This window comes from Rhea americana, unplaced genomic scaffold (genome assembly GCF_003343005.1).
Source record: "Rhea americana isolate MKP2758 unplaced genomic scaffold, rheAme1 scaffold_30, whole genome shotgun sequence".
Taxonomy (NCBI): domain Eukaryota; kingdom Metazoa; phylum Chordata; class Aves; order Rheiformes; family Rheidae; genus Rhea; species Rhea americana.
This window is the reverse complement of record NW_028186424.1, coordinates 3,510,403-3,538,379: the sequence shown is the minus strand read 5'-3', so window position 1 is coordinate 3,538,379 and position 27,977 is coordinate 3,510,403. Positions and strand designations below refer to the sequence as shown.

Sequence of the window (27,977 nt, the reverse complement as noted above, 5' to 3'; positions counted from 1 at the left end):
CCACACACTTCCATACTTCCTATCCCATGTAAAGGCCTTTAAAGATGCAATAAGCAGTTAATGAAATTGTTACAGAGAATGCAAAGGCATTACTTCAGAAATTTATCTGAATATTTAATTGCAAATTTATCAGACTTTTTTAAACATACACATTCCTTCTCAAAATATACAGCATGATCTACTATATCATTTCTACCATGGTTTTGCTATGAAAAAATCTTTTTGAAACATTCAGAGCTGTTAAAAGWTAACAATACAGAATTATTGCAATTGAAGTGAATAAGTACATTTTTCTAGACAAAATGTAAGTAAGGCTGTAGTAGGTATTGTAATGAGTCACTGCAAACAGTACTGGCAGTTCTGAAAATTTTCTATTTTAAAAAAAATTCTCTTTGAACAGAAGAAAAGTACCTTCACATTAGCACTGAAATTCACAAGACTACGGTTTACTTTTTACTAGAGTCCTCTTTTCTGAAAAGAATTAGTTGTCACAACATGCACATGAAAGGATTTTCATGAATACAAATGTAACACTTAATTGGAGCTTAAGAGTTCTGCAGTAGGTGAGTTTGAGGGGAAATGAGGAGTGAGGCTTGAAGAATTGGATCAAACATATTCCTAAATACCCTTACATGCTTGTACAAATATTTCTACAACACTGAGTTAATACAATAGAGCTAGGTCATACAAAGAAAGCCACAGCTTTCCATGGAGTGTTATTTCTCTGCAATGCTTTATTAAATATATTTCATTGCATATATGAATTGATCATTTCCAGATATCCAGCTATGCAGAAACAGTTAGCAAAGAAAAAATGTAACATTAAAAAAAGATAAAGTCCTTTGGGTTTTGGTTTTAGTTCATAGGCTGATCCTCAAATACAAGCACAAGACTGTATATCTCAGTGAAATGCAGACCACTGTCATCACAACAGGTAATCAAAAAAGAAAATCAAATGAAAACAGTCTGGGATGCTATGCTCCACTTAAAACATATGAAGTATGTGACATTGGATGCATTCTGCATGCTCCAAAGCCAGTGCACTATTTCTCTAACTATGTCCATTGTTGTTAGAATGCATTTTTTGAAGATGCTCTTGAATTCTTAAAACACCTATCAGGAGCTAGGTTTATTCTCCTAACATTCAGCTCGGTTGCAAAGGTCCTTGCCTTCTGATAGAAGAAGAGAGACATTTCACGATCCACAAGGAAATTATGGTAGATTACTGCAAGTCTTGTGTAAATCTTCAGCTGAGCTTTTTTATTGCCCAAGTCCATGGCAGCAGCCAGTGCCAAATGATAATAGCCCGCTGCATCAAAAGGATCCTGAAATGAGACACACAGATAGTACCTTCGATAGTACAATTGGTATAAGAGAACATCCAAGATCAGTTTATTGCATATCCAACCAGAAGGATACAGATTCTGAACCTAAGTTAGTTTTCCCACTTTATTATTACATTCTAAATGCATAAAAACAAAATTAGGTAAGTGCTTAATGTTATGAAACATTTCAATGTAATGATTTTCCCCAGTAGTTCTTTTAGTATTTCTTACCTTTAGGTCATAGAATATGATGTCTCCTAAGATCAAGTACACCTTGACATAATACAATGTCTCCTCCTCAAACTCCAAAGGAGAGGAACAGAGGGACAAGGCTTTCAAGTAAAAGTGTTCAGCAAGTTCACAGTGACCCAAATGGTGATGGATTGCAGCCAGTCGATGGTAGGCTATTCGTTCATTTAGCTGATTTCCTAATGAGAGGATGCATGAATCAGGATAGAGTCAAAGAGACAGTAAGAAGTCAGTATTTCTGAAACYAGTTTTGCTATTTTATTTCTAAAAAGATCAACAAATACCATATAGTGACCAAAAGTAAATTTCCTCAAGAGATACATGGCCAAAACCTACTACCTTTTTTTCTTAAGAAAATCCTACAGCACTGCTGAATTTCACTGTAGTATTTGATTGTCTCTGGGATTTTCTTAAGAAATARTTGCTTTCATACCTCTCATATATAGCTATACACACCCAGCCCATGCTTGCAAGGAATATAAATAAATTTTGGAAGTATTGTAAATAATGGAATTGAAAGCTTGTTCCAATACAAGCTTTCTATCAAAAAAATATATGAAAAAAATCATACTGATCAAAATGACCTGTCTGCATACGTCTGGAGGGAGGACAGTTGTTGATCAGTTCATAGCTCTCAAAAATTAGAGAAAACAGTGACTTTGGAAACTAGCCCTATTTTTAACTGCTTTTTATAGCTCTGTTCACCACTAAGGCTATGAGCAAATCTAAAAGCAGCACATTACCCTCAAAAGCCTCTAGGAACAGTATTATTCATGAAAACTACAAATTAGTTGTAAAAAGCAGACTGATTAATGCATTCTGGTTAGACTGAGTAGAGCAGAGAATTAAACCTGGGATTCCAAAGGTTTTCCATAGCTTGGAGTTAAAATACACAGCAATAAAGCTGTTCATTCTTGAACAGAGGCAAAAAAAGCAAGGATAGCAATATTTATATATAATCTTGGCAAAAAATCTGACTGAATTAAAAGGAAGAAAACATTTTTTTGAGTTCTGCCTTATATTGGAGATACCAGTTATATTCAGCTGTAATTGTAACTATTCTTACCTAAGTTTACACTGAGTATRAGGGATAATCTTGCATATTCCAGACTTTCCTCATAAGCCTTCAGATTCACCAGCAATTCCACCAGCTTGTTGCATAATCGGAGTTCAGCATTTTTGTTACCAGTCTCAACAGCAAGTGGGAGCGCTCTGTCCTGAAATGCGGAAGGAAAGCTTGGACTTCTGAATCCCAAGATGTGCACTGACAGACTTCCATTTTTATGGCATAAAGCGATTTTATGGTTTTGTTTTTCTTTGCATGCAACACAGATTGTACAGCCAGGGGAGGAGTTGAAACAGGCTATATCTATTAACAGCAACACAAGTTACTCAGCTACAGTAGGTTATAAACTGCTTTTTGTGCAGATCATCTTTTAGTTCAGTGTTTGTAGAACACCTAGTACAAGGGACCCAAGGCACAACTATCAATCTAATAGAAGAACAAAACACAAACCCTATAGAAAGTCACTGCTTTCTCCTTTTCCCAAGTACCATTGAAAAATATGTCTCCAGCAGCTTCAAACAATTCCATTTCTAAATTTGGATCTCCTGTGTAAAGAGCAGCATCCTGAGCAACCTGAAAGGAAGACAGGGCAGGGGAAAGAAAACCTTGGTTACTTCTTGGTAAAGTAGTAATACTAGCAATTATAGGGGGGAAAAAAAAAATCTTAAGCCCCTTCTCATTATAACACAGGAGAGGCTGTGTTTATCTTTGATCAGACTACAGCTGTCTGAATTGCTGCTCTGTTTTTAAGCAGAATAGTGGCAGATAAGTAAGAAGCAAAAAGACCAGGGCTCAAAGTTACAGTATCCTGGTTTCAGACAATAGTTTCCTACCATCTTTGTCAGCACATAGCAGTCTTCAAAAAGACTGGAGCATTTAATAGCTGCAATATATTAAATTTGAATGAGAAAAAAAGTGATAATTACAAGTTTGATATACCAAACTGCAGATTTAAAAGCCTGTGAAGTGAATTCTATAAGCAAATCTAGCTCTAGCTCCTCTCTATTGGTCTTCTGAAATAATTTTATGCCATATTAGTAGGAAAGTCTTCATGAAAGAAAGCATACATCCTCCAAACCAAATGAGTAGTATAGAATCAGGATAGTCAGTTATTTATAGGATAAGTAGTAACTGGAAAGCAGACTTCAATGTGAAGTAAGATCCCCCTGCTGTCTTAGAGTGTTTAACTCAATAAGTAAATCTTGCTTTGGTTTTGTAATCTCTAGTTTTCAAACTGCATTCAATTAGTATAAGTCCAACTCTACTTAGGCTCAAAGGCTTTCATCGTTTTCAGACTTCAGGAACCTAAGGATTCTCTTGCATCACATTTTCAGAAACTGTGCTTTACACACAAGTTGCGATGTGACGACTCACACAAATTACTGGCAGAACAGTCAAAATTTTAGTGGACAGGTTTCTATTTTAAGACTTTCTTCATGGAAAAGCCGTGATACTATTCTAAATACCAGCATCTATACACACACAGTGTGGAACACACACACCCCTGACCCATTTCTCCACTTGAAAACATAACAGATGTAAAATCATGCCTCAAGCTCATTTGGCTTGTGTAATACCATTTGGATGTCTGCCGTGGCTATTAGCTACAGTCTTCTGGTAGAAGAGGAAAAAGAAATAGCAGGCTATGGTATAGTCCCTTCCAGTAAATGTTTGGTCAGTGTTCCTGGCCTGTATTCAAACATCTAACTTAATTCAGAAAAATATTCATTAAAAATTAGTCCAACAATGAAACTCAATGCATTTTAAATTTGAGCTTGTTCTGTATGCTCTCCTGCTTCTTTATATGAGTTTTTTCAATTATCTTAACACTGGAAGTTAGATAATTTTATTTAGAAATCATATTTTGGTACTACTCATACACTGTCTCAGATCTTACTGTTTTATTCATTATGTCCTATAATACAAGATTGCACTATTCCCAAACACCTTATCACAGGAGAGAAGTATTCTTATCCCCTTTACAATTATCAAATACTTTAGAAACCATTTAGACCACTGAGAGAGTCAGAACTGGGTTGCAGTTCAGCTCTAGGAAGACTCAGTTGATCCAGTTTCAGCAGTCACAAGGGTTAGATCAAAGTTTCAGTCTCAACTGTTGCAGTAGTTGAAACAGGCCCCTAAAGGCTCCGTGCCACGCTGTGTCCAGCCACAGAAGGAAAGCTTTAGATGCTTGAGAAATGCTTCCTAAAAAAGTAATTCTGTTTTCCTGAGGATCTGGCCCACAAGCCAGCATGCTAAGAATTGTTATCTGTTACCCAACTGAYTGTAGCACACATACATGATCTCATTTCTGTGGTCCTGTAGAGATGATAGATATCGATCTGATAAGGTGAAGGAATGGAATGCTTAGAATTAACAACAGAGCAGGCACTACAGAAGGTYGCTCCCCAAAATTATCTTTTCAGAGTCAWGTAACATCATTTAAGAATAGAGCACCACAGGAAAATGCTTAGACTTTGAGCTATTCACCGTTGCATAAATGGTATTACTGTATGTTCAGGACATCAAATAGCAAAATCTCTGGGATCATTACATTACTTTTTTACCGTGCTACCTGTACCATGACTTTAAGTGTACAAAACATACCTGAATATAAAGATCCACAAGCTCATTCTGTCTAAGAATGTAGTAGATCTTTCCTGCCTGTAGCCAAGCATATGCCTCTTTCTCTTTTTTCTGAAGATCTATAAATATTCCAAGGCTTCTTTTGGTATATTCCAGAGCTGATCTGTAAGCCCTGAAATAGGGGAAAACTGCTAATCACAAAGTGACTCTTCAGAATTGGGAATGTTTGTCTTTATAASAAGAGAAAAGCTTCATGTAAGAGACAGTGTAAAATACATTCTCAGTTTCTTCTATTCATTGCACAGTTATAACAACAACTCAGTCTTTCCCTGCCTCCTTTTTTTGTTCAATATATGCTTTCTGTTARATGATACCATGATACATTATGATGTATCTTCAAAACTTCAAACCGTTTTAGATATGTCCTTTCTCTACGTAAGGCTAGGGACACATGGGAATGTGTTTCTTCACCTTTAGCTCTTTTACCATTTATGGCATTTTCCTACATGTTTCATAGAAAGGAATTATATCTGTAAATAAGTTATTTCTTAATATCACGTAGGCCTCTGACTTGAGCACAATTCAGACTAGTCAACATTTGTATAAAATCTTGGGAGAAAAAAGCACACCAGTTCTAGAAGCACCTAAATTATAAGATGAGGTGGCACAGATGCCACTAAGGAAGTATAAGGGCACTGTGCTTTAAGTGGCCTTAGAACAGCCATACTTTTCATCAGAAAAATCTGTCAAATTGATTGAGCTTATGGTGTTTTATACCAGACAGATAAGCCTCATATTTCTTTTTTAAATCCTTCTCAGTCTATCATGTTGTAGAGTCCCATCACATGAAGGAATGCACAAGTTACAGTGAATCTTTAAATAGTGTACCTTTAGAACAGCCTATTCAGACCTTCAAAAAGATGCTAAACAAAAAGTAACATGCACCTTGGTATTTTACACTATCAGGATTTCTGTTCTGTCTCAGCAAGGTCTCATCTCAGAGAGAAAAATGATTTTACCACTTTAATTCTTACAGAAACTGAAAAGATTTGTCACTTCTTATTTTCTTAATAGGAAGTAAAGATCCACTAAGTATTTCAGGTTTTTTTAATAGCAAGCTACTGTCAAAGCAATGTGAGGATACAGCAAAGCACAAAGTAGTTTAACTCAGTCCCGTTAATAAATACCACTTCCATTCTCCTTCAGAGTTTTTGCTTTCACAACAGAGACAAAAGCATATGCCAATCCATAGCCTAGCATATTAGCTGAGACAGGCCAGGCTGCGAGTGGCCACAGGCTTGCTGAGATGGAGGTGGTGATTTAAAAGGGAGATGGTAATTTCCAGGAGAGGGAACGCAGTGAYACAGAATGTGAAACTGCTTTCTTTTCTACATAATCACACAGATGCTCTTGTTACTTCGGGCTGTTAACTAGGGATATTGTGATAATACAGTCTGTTATAATACGGAGTCATTTCTCCTGCTGAAGTTACACAGGCAATGGCTTACATGCACACAAAGAATCAGATTATCCAGCTAATAAAATTCTTGGCAAATTCCAACTAGTTTGAAATCTTAACTCCTTTTTTTCAGCCCATCCAAAGAGTTTTCACCAACTATATCATTAAACAGCAGCTAGCAAAGCAGAATAAATTAGATGGCAGATTAGAAGTCAGACACATGGACATCAGTCACTTAAAGCTCTACACTCTGTCCAGAATTGAGGCTAATCTCCTTCCTTTCCAGAGGAATACTTGAATATCTTATTCCAAAATAAATGACTCCCTAAAGTGAGATGTAATGAAGAAAGATTTAGACAAAGCAGACAATTAAAAAAAAATATATAGAAAAAGGAATCTTTAAGAAATTGTTCAGAAAAACATTGTTTTCCAAGCACCTGTTGAATTAGTATAAGTTGATTTGAACCAGAAACAAGAAATAGGCATTCTGAAAATAAGAGCAGGATAGAAATTGCCAGAGACTGACACTACACAGTTTTACACATAGATTTTGCATTTATAAACATTCTGACANAAAAAAAAAAAAAAAAAAAAGAAAGAAAGAAAAGAAAAAAGACATTCTCCGAGTGAAACACTTAGACTGATGCCTGACCTTTTGGAATATTCCATGCAGTTTCTGATAGAAAAAACATCTTACGAAAGCTACTATCACAAATAAGTTCTGTCAGCAATAATCCAATGATATAACAGGCTTCAAGAATTGCATAATATATGCATATTTACATACATTTAAAAAATAATTCAGCTTGTGAAGTGGTGCTAATGCTTGTTGAATATCTTGTCTTTGAGAGATGACAGTTACTTATATCAAAAATCTCCAGTAGCAATAGACCCTTCAATACCAATAAAGTATATTGGTAGAGTGTGAAAAACTGATCAACTGAACAACTAATCAGCTGTTACAAAAATTGAGGTCCTCTAGCATGACAGAAATGTTATGATCAAAATAAAAACAAAGTCACTGAGTATGTCTCACCTTTCTGTTCCTAGAGACAGATAGAGCTGACTAATGGTTTCCAAAAGTTGTCCCTCCAAAACTTTGTTGGACATCTTTCTAGCTAACGATAGTTGGTACTCATTGTAGATGACACACTGAGCCTCATTGGGAATAACTGTACTGTAGAATTGACATAGCAGCTTAGTAGCTTGAAGTTGACCTAGGAAAACAGATTTCAAATACTAACATGAATCTCTATTTTAAAAAGGAAACTTAAGATAGTTTTAAAATAATTCATTCCCACTGTTTCACAAATTCAGAACAATAAGTCAGATTTAAAAATCATGATAAGTAGATCCACTACCAGTTTCTTCAACATGAAGAAAATTAACAAAGGCAAATTAATATTAACTGTGCAAATTTGTGCTTCTTACAAATCATTAAGCTACATTTTCCTCTTCACACTTCATTTTCTTCATCACTTTTGACAAACCTAAGAAGCACCAGAAGAGCAAAAAATACATTTCTCCACTATTATAGGAGAGAACAAAGATTTCAGTTGCTTCAGTAACTGTCGTAAGTGTGAAATATTGTTTAAGTAACAATAGTAATATACCCTAAACATTCCTGGACAAGATAAATTCTATAACTCAGAAAATATATACTTACTTTCCAGATGACTTGTCTCCATTGCAACTAAAAATGCCCATTCATAATAAAATCTTCCTTTTTCTCTCTGAGTTCCACTAACATAATAACACCCCAACTGAAGGAGKACTTGAATAAAATCTCGGCCGCAGTCCGCAATTGGAAGTTTGGAGAACAGCTTCACTGCCCTGATGTAGTAGTTTTCTGCTAGTTTACTGGCTGCTGCATGAAGGCAGAGTGCCCCAAAATTAGCCARGGCTATAGCCTGATTATGAGCCCTACTAGTCTCTTCTGAAAGACGCAGTGCTTTGTAGTAGTTCTCAGCAGCTTCTTTTGTATTGTTTGTTCTTTTTAAAGCAATGGCAAGCATATTATAAACAACACCTCGTTGCTGAGGGTTACTCCGTGACGAATCTGCAACAGCATTTAAAATGGCTAATGCCACATCATATTGCCTGTGAAGAATGTATAACCAAGCAAGTGAAATCAAGTGATCAACAATTTCCTCTGGCTTAGCAGAAATATCAGAGTCCAGTGCTTTCATCATGTAAACAATGGCTTTTCCATACCGTTTGTGGTGGCTGTACAGTTCTGCTAAGCCAAGACAGAGAGAGCTGCGCAGTCCTTGGTAGTCATTAGYAAATGCAGAAGAAAGTGCTTGTGTGAGGTAAGGTGCAATTTGGGATGGGAGCTTTTGCCTGAGTTTTCTAAGGCCGTAGAGCTTGGGAGCATTTTTGATGACTAAATCAATTCTCTTCAAGGAATCCATTAAGGTACCTGAGCTATGGGAAGAGGCAACCTTTATGCAACTTAACACAATGTGTGGTAAGCATTTCTCATTGTAGGACTCTGCTAGTTTGAARTAACAGTTGTTTGTCAAGTTGTTTTGTAAACTCAAGTCATTAAGCAACAATTGCAACCTTTCTAAGAAAGGTAGCACCTCTTCATACTGTTTGTGTTCAGTGTAGTGTTTTGCCAATAGAAAGCATGCCCTTGCCTCTGCATGCTTGCTCTGACTCAGTATTGCCCTCTTTAGAGCATACTTTAGAATATCTGACTCCATGTCAGCACTGCAAATGTAGTTAGGGATTCCCATGAGAAGGGATGTAGCCTTGTCAAAAATATGAGAACATTTTTCTTTGTTCTTTTGTGTCAGATAGATGACTGTTAGGTTTGTATAAAGAGCAATTATGAGATACAGATCACTAAACCCTCCAGTTATGGCTCCCAAGGCTTCCTCAAAATAAACCCGAGCTTGGGAAAACTTAAGCTTTTTAACACTCAGCCTACCTAAGAGAAAGCATAGCCTTGCTAGAGCCCAGGACATGTTTGCTTTCTTTGCTGCTTCCCTTGCTAACCTAAAAAAGTTAACCAGTTGTTCTTCCTCTGAATAACCATAAAACAGGTTATTGATAAAGGCATAAGAGAAATCATAGAGGTTTTTGAAGTTTCTCTCATACTCCTTTCTATTTAAGAACAGCAGCAATGACTCAAATACTTCAGATGTTTGAACATCATCTTGAGGTATGTGGAAGGAAGGTTTTTCAGGTTGAGGAAAGATCTCCATACTTAAACAGCCAGCAGAATCCTTTCCTTCAGGAGTTGGCCCTCCAGCCCATGTGGCCTCTAAATCCTTGAAGTTTTTCAGGAGTTCTTCGACCTTGCCATTCTTGCTAGTGGATGCCATGTTAGAACACAGGCACAAAATTTCTGTAGTTCAACAACAAGTTACAGATCATAAATTTCATGTGTATACTTGCACATATGTTTGAACATTTTTGTTAGTTTATTATCTATAGAAGATACTGTTAAGAAAACAGTATGTTTAAGAGACAGACCAAAGGTGGGGAAAAAAAAAGATATCACAGCAGACTGAGGAAGAAGAATGTGGGAAAACAGAGGATTGGGGATAACAGGGGCTTGTCTCACATGAGCAGGCTGCTGATCAGTACACTTGTCTGGCCAAGCCCTGCACCTCATCATTGATCTGTTCTATCTTAATTAAACTATTCCAAAGTACTTTGTGGGAGTGCATATTCTCCATTCTGTTTGTATACATGGGAGAGATCTGCCAATGAATTACAATTCAAATTAACTGGTGAGCCAGAGAAGAGTAGGAACTGGAAAGACCAAGTATGAACTAGAGATGATATAAATGACAAAAGGTCAGGGCATGGATACTGGATGGCCTTAAGGTTCAAAGGAACCATGAATGTGAGCATGCATGCGAGTTAAGCAAGTAAGGGTATGCTTATGTTCTGCTGGAAAACTAGGCCAGATTAGCCAGAGAAGAGAAACAGGACTGGGCCATTTGTGATGTTAAAAGTTCCATGTGGGTTCTGTTTGCATTTATGAGGGTGCCTGTAAAGGCACTGGTGTCCTGTCCATGTTTACGTGTGTGGCCAGTTACACCTCTGTGTGCACACACGTGTGTGCATCTGCTGGGGTTTTGTGCTCAGGCTCACTACTGCCTGGGCTTGGAAATGGGGAATAGCAGCAGCTCCTCATCTAGCAGACTAGGAAGGGATGATTCTTGTGTCCACTAGATACAGCTACCCTTACCAGCATACAGGGATTTTTTCCGTGCAAAAGCCTGTCACCAACAAAAAAGAATTGGAATGATTTCACAAGAACCCAAGAATGGCCAGAGTCAGACCCATTTGGCCCTTTATCTTGCATCACCATCCACTGCTGAAAGCAGAAGTCATCCTTCTGTGTTTTCAGAGGGAACTAGTAGGACCACCATTACCATCAAGACTTCTGTGTCACCAGCTTACCAGCACTAGGAAGTCTTTTAAATTCCAACTCTAATTCTGTGCTGGTGCAAATTTCTTAGACCTACCAAGTTTGTGGTTATTAGCRAATTCATCTCTAAGTCTCTTAGTGTTTACATCATAGAATGTCTTTCAGATAAAAAAAATACAAACATTACATCATTTCTTTAGACCTCCCACTAGCACTCAGCCCAGATAGTGAGGCCAGGGACTAGGGATGCAGACTGAGACCATAGTCAATAAGGCTTATAGCTGACTGTCAACAGTTCATTGAAGTTGCAGATTTAGAGAGCTCGGTTTCCTTCAAACCCCATTTCTGAAACTGTTCAACAAAACCATAATTATGAAAATTGGTATTTAGAAAAGAGTTAGTACAAGAAAATAACGGCAATGACTACAGGGCAAACAAAATCCTCAAAATTTCCTTTGGAGAACTATACTCATGGGATGAAGTTTTTTTAAAAACAAACTGAAAATATGCTGGAATTAAAAGTCAGCATTTGTTAAGATGTTCCCTACGCATTTTTTGCCTTTTTAAACAGCTGGTGGAGGAAAAGAGGGGAAGACATGGAAGTAAAAACAAACTATATGGTTTGCAACTGGATGTCAAGGTCTAAGAAAGGTGTAARAAAGGCATCTGATGTCTAAAAGTGCACAATGTCTTACAGTAAAACCTAGTAAGAATAGTGAAACAATGAGAGAATAAAGTTAGAATACAAAAAGTGTTAAAAAAAGAGACAAAAGCTGGGAAAGATACTAAAAAGATCAGAAATCACATTAATAAGATTTGTATGCATATTAAACATTACCATATTCCTGAGCCTTCTGACATTCTGGTTCTTCAAACTGATCTGTAAAAAATGAAGATAGCCATGTTAATTATAGTATTCATGTTCTTCCAGCTTTAGATATCTTAAAAAGAACTATTATTAGTTTGTTGTGTCAAAAGACTTCCATGTGTTACAGAAATTTAGAAAAGAACAGAAGTTTTCTAAATCTGACCCAAAGTTAACACACTGAKAACTTACTCTCCTGCAGATACATACATGCTTACTGTGCAATAACAGTGCATCACTAAACTGAAGAACTTGTTCATCACTGATTAATTACAACAGAATAAATATATTCACTGGCAGGACAGTGTAAATATAAACACCTTCCCTCTAAAATGAGGTATCAAAACCCCCTTAATAGTACAGAAATGAGTTTTAGGGTCAGTCCTTGGAAAAATATGATTTAGCTTAACTTGTATAAAATRTATCAGGTTTTTGTGACCATTCCAGCAACATGCAAATGAAAAAGTGCCTGTTCATAATTTTAAAAGGTTCTTACTTCTATTGAAAGTACTACTAAAAATACAGATTTAAGCATTGAACACAAAAGAAGTTTCTACATAAAATAACAATTCTTATATGCTCTATGGATATGCTATTTCAGCTGTCATCCTGCATTTTTAGAATAATGAATATATTCACTGTCTTCCATACCCTAGATACAATCCAATGACATGAAAGAAATATCTAAAACCAGAGGCTCACAGAACTATGTCTGTGTAAGCTGATAGGAAGCTATTTTTCTTGCTGTTATGAAAGACKTCTCACTGACTGTTTACCTCTGAATCTCCTCTGTTTAAATGCTTTCTGGARTTTGCTGAACAAATGCCGTAAGTGTTTAAAATAGTGTAAATTGATGCTCTTGAGTATCTAACTGAGGAAGTGTTCATAAGTAGTAATACCTTACATTAGACTGAGACAGGCAGATGAAATTGAAAACCTGTGAGTTAATCACATCACAAAACATCAAGTGAACACTGAAAACACTTGCTGTGGGTAGATCAAGTTAATGCTGATTAGTTGAGCAATTTAAGGAGAAAAGGGTGATAGAGAAGGGGAAGAGGTGAAAAGAAATTGGTAGCTGTGAAGACTAAGACAGTAAGATGTTGGATAAACGTGCTACAGGCAAAGAGAGTATCGTTAAGCCTATGAATTAGTTTTAGTATCTAAAAGTGTTTCAAGTTTTGGTTCCCAGGCTTATCATTTGGGAGAAGAATATGAGATATGAAATCACTCAACATAGGCATGAGCTGCATTTTCCAGCTGAGGTCTGACACATCCAAATTATTGTTTGCAGAGTAAACTGCATAATTAATCTAATGCACCTGAGTCAAACCTACAGCACTCCTTTCAAATAGGATCCTACAGGCACTAAAGGAGATGAGCTTTGTTAGATATTTGACAAGCACACACATTCCCACAGAATACTTTTCCCCCCACACACACCCCACTACAGAGCAGCTTATGGTGGGATGGGGAGTTTCCTGCAAGTTCAGTTGAGCAAGAGATTTAAAGAGGAAACCCCAACTGGCCAGTTAGTCCATGCTAAGTGCTTAGAGAAATAATGGCTGTATTGGAGAATGGAGCTAGAAGTGCATTGTTGCTATTTTTCTATACCCTTCAAAAGTTAAAGCAAGCATGAAGAGGTATGTTTGCTCTAGCATCCAGCAGTTACTATGCTACCTTTCCTAAGGACAATGAAAGCACAGTATTTGGCTGAACATCCAGTTTCTTGTAACACAGCTCTAACATTTGAAAATTTGAAGATACACAGCTTAAGAACAATGTTTAATAGTTGTGTTATTCAATTCACTTAAAAATGGACAAAAGAGGATTTGTAAATTCRCTGCAGGGAAGGTTTTTGCCTGAGCAGGAAGGCAGCAAAAATAGTCTAAAGCATTTTAGATACTTATATCTGTGACCAAACTAAATATCAACATGTTTCGAAGTAGCTGTAAATGCTGGAATCTCATTAAAATAGAAGAAAGTTATAACAGAAATATAGAAACTGCATGTGCATCTTGTGAAGTGAAAGCTCATACTCACCTATTCTATATACAGAGCAAACATCTGTGATTGAGGTTTGTTTCAATAAATGTATCACTTCTTCTAAATTTTTTTCTTTTGAAAAAAAGGATAGCTCTTCTGCTTCAAGAAATTCCAGCTCTTGTGGTCTAACAAAGAAAGGAGCAACTCTGAGAACACTGATAGTTGATTTGGCTTGAGAAGCTCACTGTCATTCCAATTTTTGCTTGTTGCAGAAATTAATACAATCTTTACACTATTACAGGTCCTGTTCTGTTCATACACTTAAACATGCATACAAACTAATGATAGCTCTAACATGCATATTCCATGGCTTTTGCTATATCAGAGTAAGTTAATTTCCATCTGTATCTTGAGAGAATTTATTAAAACCACAAATATTTAARGACATTAGGTTTACTAGAAAAATCAATGCCAGTCACACATCAAATGGACCTGCAAGCTACACCTAAGAAGTCCTTATGTTTTAGCATGCAAACACTCCAGTCAGTGCAGTAAGTTTGCACCAGTAAGTGCAACTTGTCTACATGAGGCTAATGAATGTTAAACAGTTTTCACATTTTTCTGCGTTATGATCAAACATATGTATGAGGAGCCCCATTTGAAACAAATTACAAGCTATGCTGAGGGTACTAACAAGAATAGCACTTGGAGGCTTTAAACAGTTTTCTAGAAACCAGTGAAAATGGAATCTTCCAAAATAGCAAAGCTCCTTGGATCTTGCAATTCAATATGAGTGATCCAAATATGAATAATTACAGAAACTCATTTCCCCAGTAAGCACCTGAGGTACAATCTGATAACATTTTTCAATACTTAACACTTCATGTTCCAATTTCTTTGCATTTGAGTGAAACAAATTCTCAGAAGATTAACATTCARTATTTTAAAGCTTGAAACTCTTTCAATGCCTCTTTTAGAGTACAAGTGGAACACAAATATATCACTTACTTATTTCTTGATACATCCAGTTTAACGTAACTTGTCTTTACAAAACCTATTTGACCAGAAAACATGTGTCTTCCAATAAACCATTCCATGCATTCAATGAAGTAGCCAAGGATTTCAATTCTGTCCCCTCCTTGGAAACTCATCTCTTCAGGCATAGTACTTTCATAACTTATCACAGCTAGACAGGATCCTGTTGCTGTGTAATAAGAATTTACAGATGCAGTAATTTAACAATGCAAATACACTTCATAGAATAGCAAATCAGCAGAGAAACATGTTCAGCCAAAGACATTCCTGGAACTCTTAAACTGCACATATGGAAAGTTTTAAAGCATCAAAAGCTAATCAATTTATCATTTTAAGCACTCAAAGGCATACATTTCCATAGTAGCCACTTCCCCACCCTTAGAAAGTAATGTCCAAAATGTTTTCAAAATTCTATCATACCTCAGTCAGTGACAAAAAGAATTGTTTTAAAAATCACTGCTCCCCCCACCATAAAAACACTAACTTGGTCCAGAATAAAAACATTTGAACTAATAAAATTCCTATTAGATAAAYAYKMWRYTRMMTRSYAKKYARYWKMRTRTTTATRAAGCAGAGAGTAGAAAATAAGCCATATTTACTCTCTAACATCATACACTGTAAATTGTATTTCTCTGACAGTACTAGATAAAAGAATGCACATGTGAGAAAGATCCACAATGATTTTCTTTGTCACACCTACAGAAGCAGTCACTAAATTCTCTTTACTGCCTTCTGTGTTTACTCGGTTTGATATGTAAGAGAAAAAAAATAAAAAAGGGAGAAATAAGCCTTCAGAGTTTAAGCCATACATTAGATACATCTAGCCATATATTTCATGAAAGCCCTTTGAAAGTAGTTCTATAAATGTGGTATGGAGCCATAGGCAGACTTGTGCTCTAATTTTACAGCATTATACTTCTGAAAACTGTTTTGCCATCCTAGAAAATGGAAACAAATTTTATTAAAACCTTTAAAGTCTGTCCTAAAGAAAGCACAGGATAAATTGATTTCTTTCCTTTAATGCTGGYGTTTGAACAGAGTTTCTTACCAACTTGCCTGATGGATTTATATTCCATTTTGTAAGTAAGATCAATAGGGTCAGAATACACTTTAAGAAACCATCTAAAAGTAAAACAAGAAATTGAAATAAGTGTATGAAACGCTACTAAATGTCATGACARTAACAGTGATATTTTAAATCCATTTAAAAATAAGGCAGACACTATCCATCAAATATTTCAAGTTCAACAATATGCACTTCAAATGCAGCTGTATTTTTGAGTAGTATTGGTAGCAGAAGCACTACTTTCTTGGCTTTTTTTAAGCTAGCRATTACTAGCTCAGACATCAACTTGAAAAACTGCATTAGACAATTGGATAGCTCCTGCAAGTAATGTTGAGTAAAACACTGCTAGCCTGTTATTGTCTATATTTCCAGGCATCCTGAAAATCAAAATTCTCACATATGTGTTATTCTAGAAGTGGAAATAGCCATTATTTCAGATAGAGGAAAAAAAAGCAWTATCTAACTTAAAAGATCATAAACCATCATTGTTAATGCTGCACTGCAAGCATCTGGAGTAGTTTCCATTATGTGATATGGAAGAAAATGAAGGGTATGTGTTTACACTGGTAGATGGATATTCCATAAAAAGCTACTATTTAGATACACTTTTGTCTAAACAGACGTGCATATGAAACAGGTAGCTAARGTCAGATACCTACTGATGAAAAGGGATCAATGGTTCTGAAAAAACRTTAGGCAGCATGGTCATGTCACCATCCACAGATCCACCTGATGCATCTTCAGTAAGAGCTCCGTTCTCACAGTAAGTGTTTATTTCATTGTCTGTAGCCCTTATCTTTCTTACCAGATTGTCAGGACTTAAAACAAAAAATGCGCCTAGGAAGAAAGCAGCATAGCAGATACCATTTTAATGTAATGTTTTAGTGTCATGCAGGCTTTAAAATCAGTTTCAAGAACATAAGTAACATTCAATAAAAATTGAACAGATTTCACAAGAACTTTCTGAATGCTTGTCAGATTTTCATATATTTATCTAGTTTTTGTTCAAGTGAAAAATGCAGAGCTGAGGTCTTCTGTAAAGCATAGAACCCTTCTCTACTGCAACGTTTTATGGCACAGTATATTCCCCAAGTAACGTAAGGGGCGTAAGGAATTCCTGCTGCATTGGTCAGTGATCCATCAGGCCCAGCACGGCCTCCGACAGTGGCAGTAGATAAYGCTGTTTATAGAAAGTAAGTGAACCTGGCTACTCTGCAATCCATTTCCCTCAAACATCTCCAAGATTTGGCAGTATTAAGCATGTTAGAGTGTACACCCCTGCTTAGGCCTTTCGGGCCTTTTATTTGTAAACTAGCTGTACATCAGTTTCTCTGTTCCCCTTTGATCCTGCTGAATTCTGAACTCAACAACWTCTGTTTGTTCCTTTCTCTTATTTCTGGTTCATTTGCAATCAATAGATTTAAATTTCAAATTCAAACAACAATCAATAGGTCTTTACATTTTTTTTTAAAGGATTTTAAGTAAAGTTGCTTCTTTAAASTTAGTCTTAGTGCATGCAGTCTTCCTTACCTTCCTGTACTAGCAGACTTCTGTACATCAAATATAAAGAATTTTCATTTATACAGACTTCAATGCCTGTTTCTTCCTCCTCTTGAGAATAGAGCCAGAAAGATTGATCTAGGAATAAATTCTCCATGCAGTGATTTATAAAACCTGGGGGAAAAAGGTTTCTTTGGTGTTGTAATTTTAGCAAGGAAAAAAACTTTTCAGGAAGTCAGAAAATGGAGTTGGTATTCTGATAAATGAATTATTGCTTAACTTAATTTTAACTATTTTTGCTTCCTAGTATTGACAAAATTGCATCCACTGAATCATGAGTTATGGCGCTTTTGGTGCTTCTTGCTCAAACTACACAAGTGGTATACAATTTTTCTATCCTTGATACCATTGAAAAAGCAGACCATGTCCTGGCCTTACAGGGGGCATAATTTGAAGTTTTATTTTAAAAAATTGGAGCCTAAGTGATGGAGGTAATCACTATCAAGCTGTAAGCAAACGCTGAACTTCACTTAACAGCAGGTGACTGGAAATCATACACAGCAAAAAAAAAAAAAAAAAAAAATCTCTTCATAACTCTTCATGCCAAATTCAGCTGTGACTATTTAAACATAATTACTGTGTCTGGATAGCAAATTCCTGGTATTTCTATAGGACAGAAACAATACTGGATTCCAGAGTTATATAAACTGCAAGAAGCTAGTGTTTGATCTTGAGAAATGGGAAATCCTGCATTAGGACTTAGGACTTTCAAAACTATAATGGTTACATGGACATCTGCTTTAGTGTATACTGATCAGCATGATATAGATGGTAGATGATTCTTTAAGGAGCCAACATTAGTACAGTAGCTAAACCTTTGGGTAAAAGTTAGTGTTAAGAGGAAARATGGACAGATCAGTGATTAAGGTGTTATTCTCCAGTCTGGAAGATGCTACATCAATTTCCTGTTCAGACACAGCATTTCTTTAGAAGGAACTCGTGTGTTTTCTCTCTGAAACTGGATTTAAGCAGTATTTTTCCTAATTCGCTAAGGAACATTTTTGAAATACCAAATGCAACTAAAAAATACAAAATTAAAAATGAAATTAAATTGGCCGATGGGAAAAAATAGATTCATTAGTAGTGTATACAAGACTTTTCTTCTGTATATGGAGAGCCAAGTGAACAAACACAACAGAAAGAACTGACTCAAATGCTATTCTTCAGAARAGATTTGTGAAGTCATGCTGTTACTAAAGGCATGCTCAGATTTAGGAACTGCACTAAAGCATACTAAGCATATGAAGCAATCTTGGTTTTACTTGGCACTACYAACTGAGGCCTTACCAACTCTGTTTGGGTCACTGACTACTATTCAGGAAATGTATAGACCAACTAGGAATCCAGTGGGCTGCATGATCATAGGTGTAGAAAATATTCTGTGAAGAATGATTGATTTTCCTAGAGAAACACTGAAGGAAGTATGGGATAGAAATCTTCAAACAAGTATAAGCCTGGTTCTAAGAGAAAGGAATAACTTTACCAGGTCTATGGCGAGTAGAAGTTGTTGTGAAATCACTTAAATTGCAGCACAGATTGATATTAAAAATTAGGACGTTAGGAATAAGGACAGAATTGGAACAGATTGTTTAGGAAGAGGATATGGTCTAATATTGGKGTATTTAACTTACCTAAATGAACTACTCAGTAAGGACAGCTCTGGGACAAAGGTAGGGCTGGAGGGAGCAGCCTCCAAGAGACCATGTCACCATTATTAAGTTCACTAACATTGTRTGCTGCTACTAGGAGTTAATGTATTAATTACCAGGTTTTATTCTCAAAATACCTTTCAACAAACTCCTACTTAATCATAAATTATGTGCAGAACAATAAAACAGAAGCATATTGGACTGTTGTAAGGCAAAATAGCTTTACCAAGTGAATAGTAGGTTAGAAACTTCCATATTTCTTCAAAAGTTTTAAACGTCACCACAATTAGGTCTTGGTCACTGTGAATAGACAGCAATCTAGCAGAGAGCTCCTAAAATAAAATACAGTATTTATTGCAATTGGACCAGTGTCAGATACAATAAGCAAAATTTCTCACTAGTTAACATACTGAAACACTATGTAATGAAAGGGAGGCTAAATATCATCCAGCAATTCCAGTGAGATTACTTTATAGAGAAATTAAGACTACAGGAATGACCATATTGAGTGAGACCAAAGGCCTATCTGGTTTAGATCTGCCTCTATAAAATTGCCACTATTYGCCATAAAGATTATGGAAGTCAAGCATCTAGTGACACTTTCCAGAAACAGTATCCTAGCCTGTAGCAACTTGCAGCTCAGGATTCTCCCCCCTACCCCCAGCCATTTTTGAAGTCACATAAGTTTTTTAGGATCCACAGCTGTAGGTTAGCCTCAGAGCTCTGTGCATATGGGAAGACACACCTTTAACATGTTTTTGAACATGCCACCTGGCAGCTTCATTCCTGTTCCAAAGGAAACATTGAACAGTCATTTCCTAGCTTACTCTTTCTATGCATTAAGACTAATTATATATATTGGAGCATTATTTTTGAAAGAATGCATTAAAAAGATCCTTAGCTCCTCATTTGTACTAGCAGAACTGAAGCTAGAATACCTACTGTAAACATACATGCCAAAAGAGCTCAGCTCAGCTGCTCTTGATGTTCATATTGCTAGGGTGGCATTATATTTTAYATTTTAAGGTGAACAGTAATCACTAATTTCTAATGATGGATATTCAGGAATTTCAGCAATACTAAAGATGAAAACTACATAAACTTTGAAATAAGTGAAACATATTAATGGCTTCTAGCCAAACAGCAACAGGTAGTCTGATTGCACTTCAGTTAGATGCTTAAAACCAGGGACCTCCAATGATACTGGKTACCACCTTTCAGGGAAATGGAAGAAATTGTGGCAATTTGACTTGAATAGCTGAACTAGTATCTCAAGGAATAAGTCAGATGCAAAACCAAACAGGGATAAAGTTACTGTGTCATTTCCCAATGTCCTGTCTCATTGTCCCTACTTGTCRAATCACAAACTTGAAATACATTTTTAAAAAGATGTTAAAGGACTGATYAAGAAACTGATCTTAATTCCACAAAGAAGTTGTCCCTCAAAAGATGTATGCAGTCTAAATGAGATCGAGCTTGATCYACTAGATTTTAAAAGATGTCTGAATTCATTCTAATATCCAAATTTTTAATCCACACAATGTGAGTGAATTAAAATACAAATTCCTCTTTGAAAASAAGTGTCTGATTCAAGCTTCTTCCAACAGACGTGCCTCATTACTTCTTTGATCTTGATCAAGCTCCTTTTTACTCCAGATTAAATATTAACAAGAGCCTGAAATCTATTAATAAATTGCCAACACATGCTAAAATCCTAGCCTCAGGGGTTTCATGCACTATTCAATATCAAAACAAAATTCTGAGGAATTTATTACAAATCTTGCTTCCTTGAAAGTTCTTTTCCTAGTCTGTTTCTGGTAAGGCCTCTATTTGTAGAGTTTTCTTTTCCCTCTCCTCTTCATTGCTCTCCCTTTCTCCACCTCCCCAAAACAAAAATCAGGCCAACCCTGTGTGCAATTTAAAAATACAGTTATCTAGCCCAAGGAAGTCCAATATTTATGCTGTTCTTCAGACTTCCTCTTTGGCTTAGCAGTGGGCATTCCAGATAATTTCCATGACAAATGACTGTTTAAGTGACTAGAAACTGAAGTGAAGAGTCAATATGMGGGCAAATTAACAAGTTAGACAAAAACATGATTTCCTTTGATAAGAGTCTTATTTCAAATATCTCCTGCTTTGACTTGTAAATACTTTATTTAGCTAGGTGTATTTTGCATGAATTTGGTGTTCCAATCTTTCTCATTGGCCCACTATGTCTAATGTGTCTAGATGGTGTACGGCCTTAAGAGACAAGCCATTCAACTTCAAGCATACAGCGTGCAAATGAGAATGGGACACGAGYATCTGACAGTTGAGTTCAGAACCACAGAGTGGGATCCTCAGAATAAATACAACTCAATTCTCTTACAAATGACTTACACTGAAGACYGCTGTGACCTCCCTGCTGTCATTTTCCAGAAGACGGAGTCGTCCTCTTAGCTGTCTTTGGAGACTGGGATCAGGACATCCACTTTTTCGTCTTACTGCAGTTAATTTCAAGGAGATATCTGGAGAAGGATATCCATTTATCCACTTACAATACTACAAGTTTTGTAGTGAGGAAAAAAAAAATCAGCTTTTCCAGAACCAGAAAACCCCTCAGAATAATAGAGTCTACATTATGAACGAACTTAAGAGACAGACACACAAAAAAAATGAGCTATTGCTGTTTAAAAAAAAAAAAAAGTGGTAGATTTAGTGGCCTGACATAAAACACTGAAGATTTTTTCAGTTGCACAAAAGATTCAGCTTTACCATGGAGAATCCGAGTATCTGTTAAGAAATTTTGGGAAACASTTGATATATTTGAGGGATGAAGAAAGAGAATAAAGCAAGCAGAGTGACAATTTATCAAGTTAGCTCTACAGACACTGAGARCACGTTCAGATTTCCCAATGTCAAATGCTTATTTTAAAATTAAGGCATCAAACATATTAAAMAATGGTATCTCAAAACCCCCATAGTTTGGCAAGTTAATTCTTAGTGCTTGTTTTGAATTCAGTTGACGTGTGTCATCCCCCACTGCTTCAGAAGGCTTCTACAGATTGTATGGAAAAAGCAAATCTTTTTCAAAYTGGGCTGATTCAGCAGTAAGCCAAGATAAAAAGAATCTGTCTGAAAGCTCACTTACATGATCTCCCCAGCTAAACCAGAAAGAACATAGATAGATGCCTGTACTGAAACCCTGCCATCAATGAGAAGCTAAGCATATACCTTTAGCCAGCACTCCAGATAAAACAGATCTTCAATAAAGCTGCTTTCATCTATACATCTGTCAATTTAGCTCAATACCAGTAATCATATTCATAAAAAGAGAAAACATTGTTAGACTCTAGTTTTCAGATACCCCGATCAACACATACAAATTAATAATCCTGACTCGCTAAGCGTTCCAGTCGTATGTGTGTAGATAGGACACTTCCAATAAAGGGGATTTGTGTACATCCTAAASTACTCCAGCTCCTCTAAATTTCACCTGTACTTTCAATCTACTAAAATAGATATTCTTATGTTCTATTCTAAAATGTTGCATCTACATCTGTTTAAGTGCTTTCTAAGTATTTCWCCAATAGTCTTTGGCTGAATCAAGCCTAAATTAGTACTCACTTTAAGCTCAGAGTTACAAAATAATGTTACTGAACTACAAGATATCTCAGTTCAACTATGCTCATATAGTCAGAGTAAGCACAAAGAATAAAAGCTAAATTCCTCAAATATTAGTCAGATCAGTGTTAGTTATCAGCTCTTGTTTTCTTTGAGGCCATAAAAGAAATTATCACAAAAAAGACTCTTAAAAACTGAAATTTGTTTTATATAGTTGAGTTATGAGTTGAAAGAGGTTTCTGCAGTTCATATTCAAGTTTTAGGTCGAGTTGGTATTACCGAAATAATAATTAAATTGAACTTAAATAACAATAATTCAGCCTCTTCTACCAAAGAAACAMTTGACAATGGCTTATGAAAATGAAATGTGGTCCAATAACACCCATGGTAGTCTTCCTGTCTGCTTTAGTGAGCTCCAGTTCACATCTTCAATTAAAAAAAAAAAAAAGAAGAAAATCTATAAGGATGCAAGTAAATCAGTACTTAGTGAGACAAACAGGTACTTAAGCACAGATAGTTTCACTACACRTAACTGTATGCCTGGAGGGGATGGTCAACCACCAATGTGATTTTTCAGATCAAACTAGAAGACAAAGTACATCCACTTATTGAATCCAGTATCTTCAGTGCAGAATCCACCAGATTAGGTTCAGGACCTGCTTTCAGTTCATAACAGTTATGGCTGCTTACAGGATTTGAATAAAGCTTGCACAGACTGAAACTAGACAGCTTGTGGGGAAAAAACTGCTGTAATATCCCTTAAGTCAAGATAACCTGAATTATCAGAAGTCATTTACCTATTGGTATCAGAGAACATAGCTTGCTTAAAGGAAGAGAGAAGCACAAAATGCAAAATGGTATACAGATGAATTTAGACATTTCTCAGAGTCAAATGTGCTGATAAGTCAGTTATTTCTTTTCCTCCATAACAAGAAAAAGRATATTTAACTACCTCTTCATAGCCTGGAGTAGGACATGAGCCCWTTAGTGGAGAATTTTACTGTACCTACTTACTGAAGCACTTTTTATTGTAGCTTTATTAAAAATACTTTTTTGAGACTCAAAGGCCCCACAAGAATAAATAAGATATTTAAAGTGTTAGAACCCATACCTAAAGTAAGTAATGATCTCTTAATTTGCCTTTTTTATTACTGATTCCCATATAGTCCCTGAATTTTTTCATTGCGACAAGCAATGGCAATTGAAGTTACTTTTCTCAAAGAAAGAAATTCAAATAAAGTCTTAGGTAGGAATTGGATATTTGTATGTGCCATAAAGCACATTGTCAAATTACAGGAGCAGCAACTGCAAATGCTGTTGATGTAGCAGTTTCAATTTTAAAAAGGAAGCAATGACAGGACATTACATTCAAAAGATATTTAATGAAAAAAAGGTCTTACCAGTTGGAAAATTCTCTGCTTGACTAGCAAGTGTCCTTGAACTGACATCTGTGCATTTTTCACTTTGAGAATACCCTAATAAGTAAAGGAGATGGTTGAATGCATTTTCAAAGTCAACAAAAATCGTACTAAAAAACCCCACACTTTTAAAGAGTTTGGGAACCTGAAGAATCGCTAAAGAAAATACTGGCTAGACCCTCCTTYCTACCTGGTTTATGATTCACAGAGGAAGTACCAAAAGTCTAAAGATCACTTGCCTCCTAGTGGGGAGGAAGTTAGATCTTGATTCYACCATTTTAAATGTAAAGTTTCAGGATGATGGAGAATTAGTGGAAAACTGAAGTCTCATTTGAAAGCAAGCAAGAGTTGACTTCAGCATTTTACCTCTCTTCCTACCTATAGTTGGCCTCTGCTAGATCTTCAGTAGTGTAAGTTGCCAGTGATGTCAGTGCCTCGTACCAAGTTATGAGAAACACCACCTCAATTTATATTTATTACAAATTTTATACTTGGGGGGGACTAATACAAGAGAACAAAAGCTTTTAAGTTAAGTTGTCTGCTCCCCRTTCTTTTGCCCACATTCCTTCTACTCCTTTTGGAAATAGGATGTATTTTAGACTAAAAACCACACACTGAAGTCATTTCTGATTTTCACAAGGCTCTCTTGRCAAAAGTTAGTGGAGACAAGAATTGATGTTTCTAAAGAATGAAAGTGGGAAGAAGTAAATATTTGTTTTTTTTTTTTAAAGAAAGCTTCTGGAGCAGTTTTCATATACAAGACATTGTCTCYTGCAGCTCTGCTTTTAAGATAACGTAGTTGTAATCAACATAATGGTRTAATATCTAGTACTTTATCTTCCTTTGAGCACATCTGTTGAAGTCACATGAAAAAGTAAAGGCAAGCAAACAAATASGATACATAAACACAGAATTTTCCTACTGATTATGAAAACAAGCAGTAAGCAGTAAAGCCATCATCTTTAAGGCCAATTATTAGACTATACTAGCATTAGAAATTAAAATTCCCATTTTTTTGTGTGTGGGKTTTTTTTGTTTTTGTTTTTTTAAATCTGGACTCCGTGTTACTTTGTTAAAGCCAAACTCAAATCCAGCTGTAAGGTAGCTACGGTCTGACTGGGTTTAACAAGCATTAAGTACAACTTCTGTTCCAGACTTTGTTCTAGTTCTTAGTTCTAATCAGAAGTAGAGACAGATATGGCTATTGTCAAAGCTATGACAGCATGTTATCACTTTGATCACTATTTAACAGTTGAGAAGTGTAATGTAGATGTTTTGAATGAAGCAGATGTTTTTGATATGTGAACTTGCCATGACGTATTTCTATAGTACCAGAGGTGGACTTTACATGAAAGGCATTCATTGACACATTATTATTATTCAGCAAATATTCTATTTGAAAACTACTCRTTAATACTGCCCTAGGATGCTTGTACCTGGTATTTTAGATACTAGCAGAGTTACAGTTGTAAACAAAGACATGTTCTTTCTAAGCCATATGACATAATGAAATAATTCATGATTGCTTATAGTATTTTCACGWTGAGGAAAGCTCTCATGCTTACTGTAAAGTTAAGTTTATCCACTAATTTGGATAGAACAGCTACTGAACACCTTTTGGAGCTCTACTGTTACACTCAAAAATATTTGACTTGCTTTTTCCTGCATGCAATAGGTTTTCATTTGCACAAAATCATTTTTGTGCAAATCATCATCACAAAATCAAATTTGCTAGTATTATATCTTTCGATGAAAAAAAATGGAATCTCAAGATTTTACTAAATGGAAACATGCATTCTGATTCATCCTTGCTATAATCTAAGACTTAGAAGCAAAAAGGAATTGAGTCCTAGGCAAAGTACTATTGCTCTTGAAATTAGATTTTTTTTTTTTAATCTCATCTTAGCTCTAATAGATAATTCATTTAATCTTTTGGTCTGTTTAAAGTGAATTGAAATATAGATTTAATATGCCAATCCATGCAGCATTTCCATGGAGGAAATACAGCTGTTTGTTTTGTTGGGTTTAATAATTGTGGAAGTATTTCAGGAAGACACTCCAACAAAAAGCATGCCACAGTTCTGCTTCTGCACAGCAAGCAGTGTTTAAAAATACAGCAATTTAAATATAAAGTCAACAGCAGAGTGACCAGAAAATAATGACGGCTCTTACCCATTTGTTCTTGCGAAGGGCCCTTCTCATCTTCATTACTGACAGTGTTCATGACTGCCTCAGCCTTCTCACGTTTCCAGTCAGATGTCCACCTTCCCTGCTCTATTTTTTTCCTTTCCAAATTGCTGTCTTCCTTTCCCTCTAGACTAGCAGAGATTCTCTCCTCCATAACTGCACAAAACCTGAGCACAGATGAACTGCCTCCCACTGCTGCTGCTGAACTCTCCATAACTTCCAGCTCCTCACGGCGATACAATTAACATTATCAGAAATCTGAGGGAGAAATTGRTAGTATATTAAAAAAATCTCAATACACATGACCATGTTCAAAGGCTGTCCCTCTCCTGCAAGAGTTATTTTTAATCATCATAAGCATAAAAGGATTGTTGAACAACCTGCCAAGACTGGAGACCCATTCTATTAAGAAACGAGGGACAGAAGAGAACAGAGAGGGATATAATACATGGAAGGTAATCACTGACAACAGAAAAGGTAGCTTGTTTTTTCTTCCAAGGGATAGTTGAGTTGGGGTCAACTAAACAAAATTACAAGGAACAAAAGTGTTAGAAAACACAGCAGCTGGCTAAGAAAGGAACTTCCAATTACTCTGCTACTGCTAGAAACTGAAGCTACAGATAGCGATGGAAAGCAAGGAGTATGCCCCAAAGTGGGAAATGCTCCATGATAAATATGCGAGTTCCAGATGTGGACAGTCTGAAATAGATCAGAAACAAAAGAAATTGTCATTATTGCATTTTGATTAGTCCTGGGCAAGACATTTTGCCTTCTTAGCACCTCAGCCTCCCTCACAGCAAAATAGAGGAAAAGGGGAAAAATCAACTTTAAGATATATTTTCTGAAGTAGTTCTAAAATTAGCTAATGTTTCTCATATATGCCTTCAAGAACTCTAGTTAAAACAAAACTTACAAATTAGTAATCTTTTCTCAAGTGGAATTGTTGCCCAACAGTCAAATTCATCCCAGAAAAAGTTCCTGCAATCAGGTGGCATCGCTGCCTTTGAAATAAGGCAAAAGGTAAATTTGACTAATAGTAACAATCCAAGGCCTGAAGTAAAATGTACTTGTGCTCGTTGCTAATTATTCATTCTTGGCCAGCTTTAACAGAGTGCCTCCAAGGGATAGCACTCATTCACATTAACAGAAGCAATGCCAGTGAAAAATGTCAGTAATTTGCTAAAGGTGACAGGGATGGAATATGTGCTGCATACGTAATTCAAACAAGTGGGCAGATTTTTATAGATCCAGTTAAAGAATAAATCCAGTAGAGAAACCACATTGTGGGAAGACAGGTGTACAAGGATGCAAATATTTCTCTGTCATAAAGAAGCAGTGATCTACTGAAGTTAAAGGCCAAATTTGGCAAGACAGTTATTGACATATACACCAATAAATAAATAAATAAAAATGGAAATAGAGCACAACTAGTTGCAAGCTTCATTGCTCCCTTTACAGTTGCTGACCAGAGACATTCTGCTGATTTCTTGGGCACAAGTTTCAGGTTAAGAAAAGTAGAACCAGACCATCATC

The 27,977-nt window shown here is 36.1% G+C and overlaps 1 protein-coding gene across 1 annotated transcript in view; it reads right to left on the bottom strand.

The window, feature by feature from the left end:
* Positions 1 to 200: 200 nt before the first annotated feature.
* The window catches only part of SH3TC1 (SH3 domain and tetratricopeptide repeats 1), a 32,714-nt gene continuing 4,937 nt past the window's right edge, over positions 201 to 27,977 (bottom strand). Inside the window, exons 2-18 of the mRNA XM_085309611.1 lie at positions 26,430 to 26,702; positions 24,240 to 24,314; positions 21,616 to 21,743; positions 19,463 to 19,568; positions 17,558 to 17,701; positions 16,687 to 16,864; positions 16,010 to 16,083; positions 14,935 to 15,130; positions 13,984 to 14,111; positions 11,914 to 11,955; positions 8,352 to 10,040; positions 7,722 to 7,902; positions 5,248 to 5,398; positions 3,091 to 3,213; positions 2,641 to 2,791; positions 1,557 to 1,753; positions 201 to 1,325 (exon numbers count right to left, since the gene is read on the bottom strand). Coding sequence (XP_085165737.1) covers positions 1,071 to 1,325; positions 1,557 to 1,753; positions 2,641 to 2,791; positions 3,091 to 3,213; positions 5,248 to 5,398; positions 7,722 to 7,902; positions 8,352 to 10,040; positions 11,914 to 11,955; positions 13,984 to 14,111; positions 14,935 to 15,130; positions 16,010 to 16,083; positions 16,687 to 16,864; positions 17,558 to 17,701; positions 19,463 to 19,568; positions 21,616 to 21,743; positions 24,240 to 24,314; positions 26,430 to 26,658 — 4,047 coding nt within the window. The 5' untranslated portion in view covers positions 26,659 to 26,702 and the 3' untranslated portion in view covers positions 201 to 1,070. The remainder of the gene's footprint in view (positions 1,326 to 1,556; positions 1,754 to 2,640; positions 2,792 to 3,090; positions 3,214 to 5,247; positions 5,399 to 7,721; positions 7,903 to 8,351; positions 10,041 to 11,913; positions 11,956 to 13,983; positions 14,112 to 14,934; positions 15,131 to 16,009; positions 16,084 to 16,686; positions 16,865 to 17,557; positions 17,702 to 19,462; positions 19,569 to 21,615; positions 21,744 to 24,239; positions 24,315 to 26,429; positions 26,703 to 27,977) is intronic.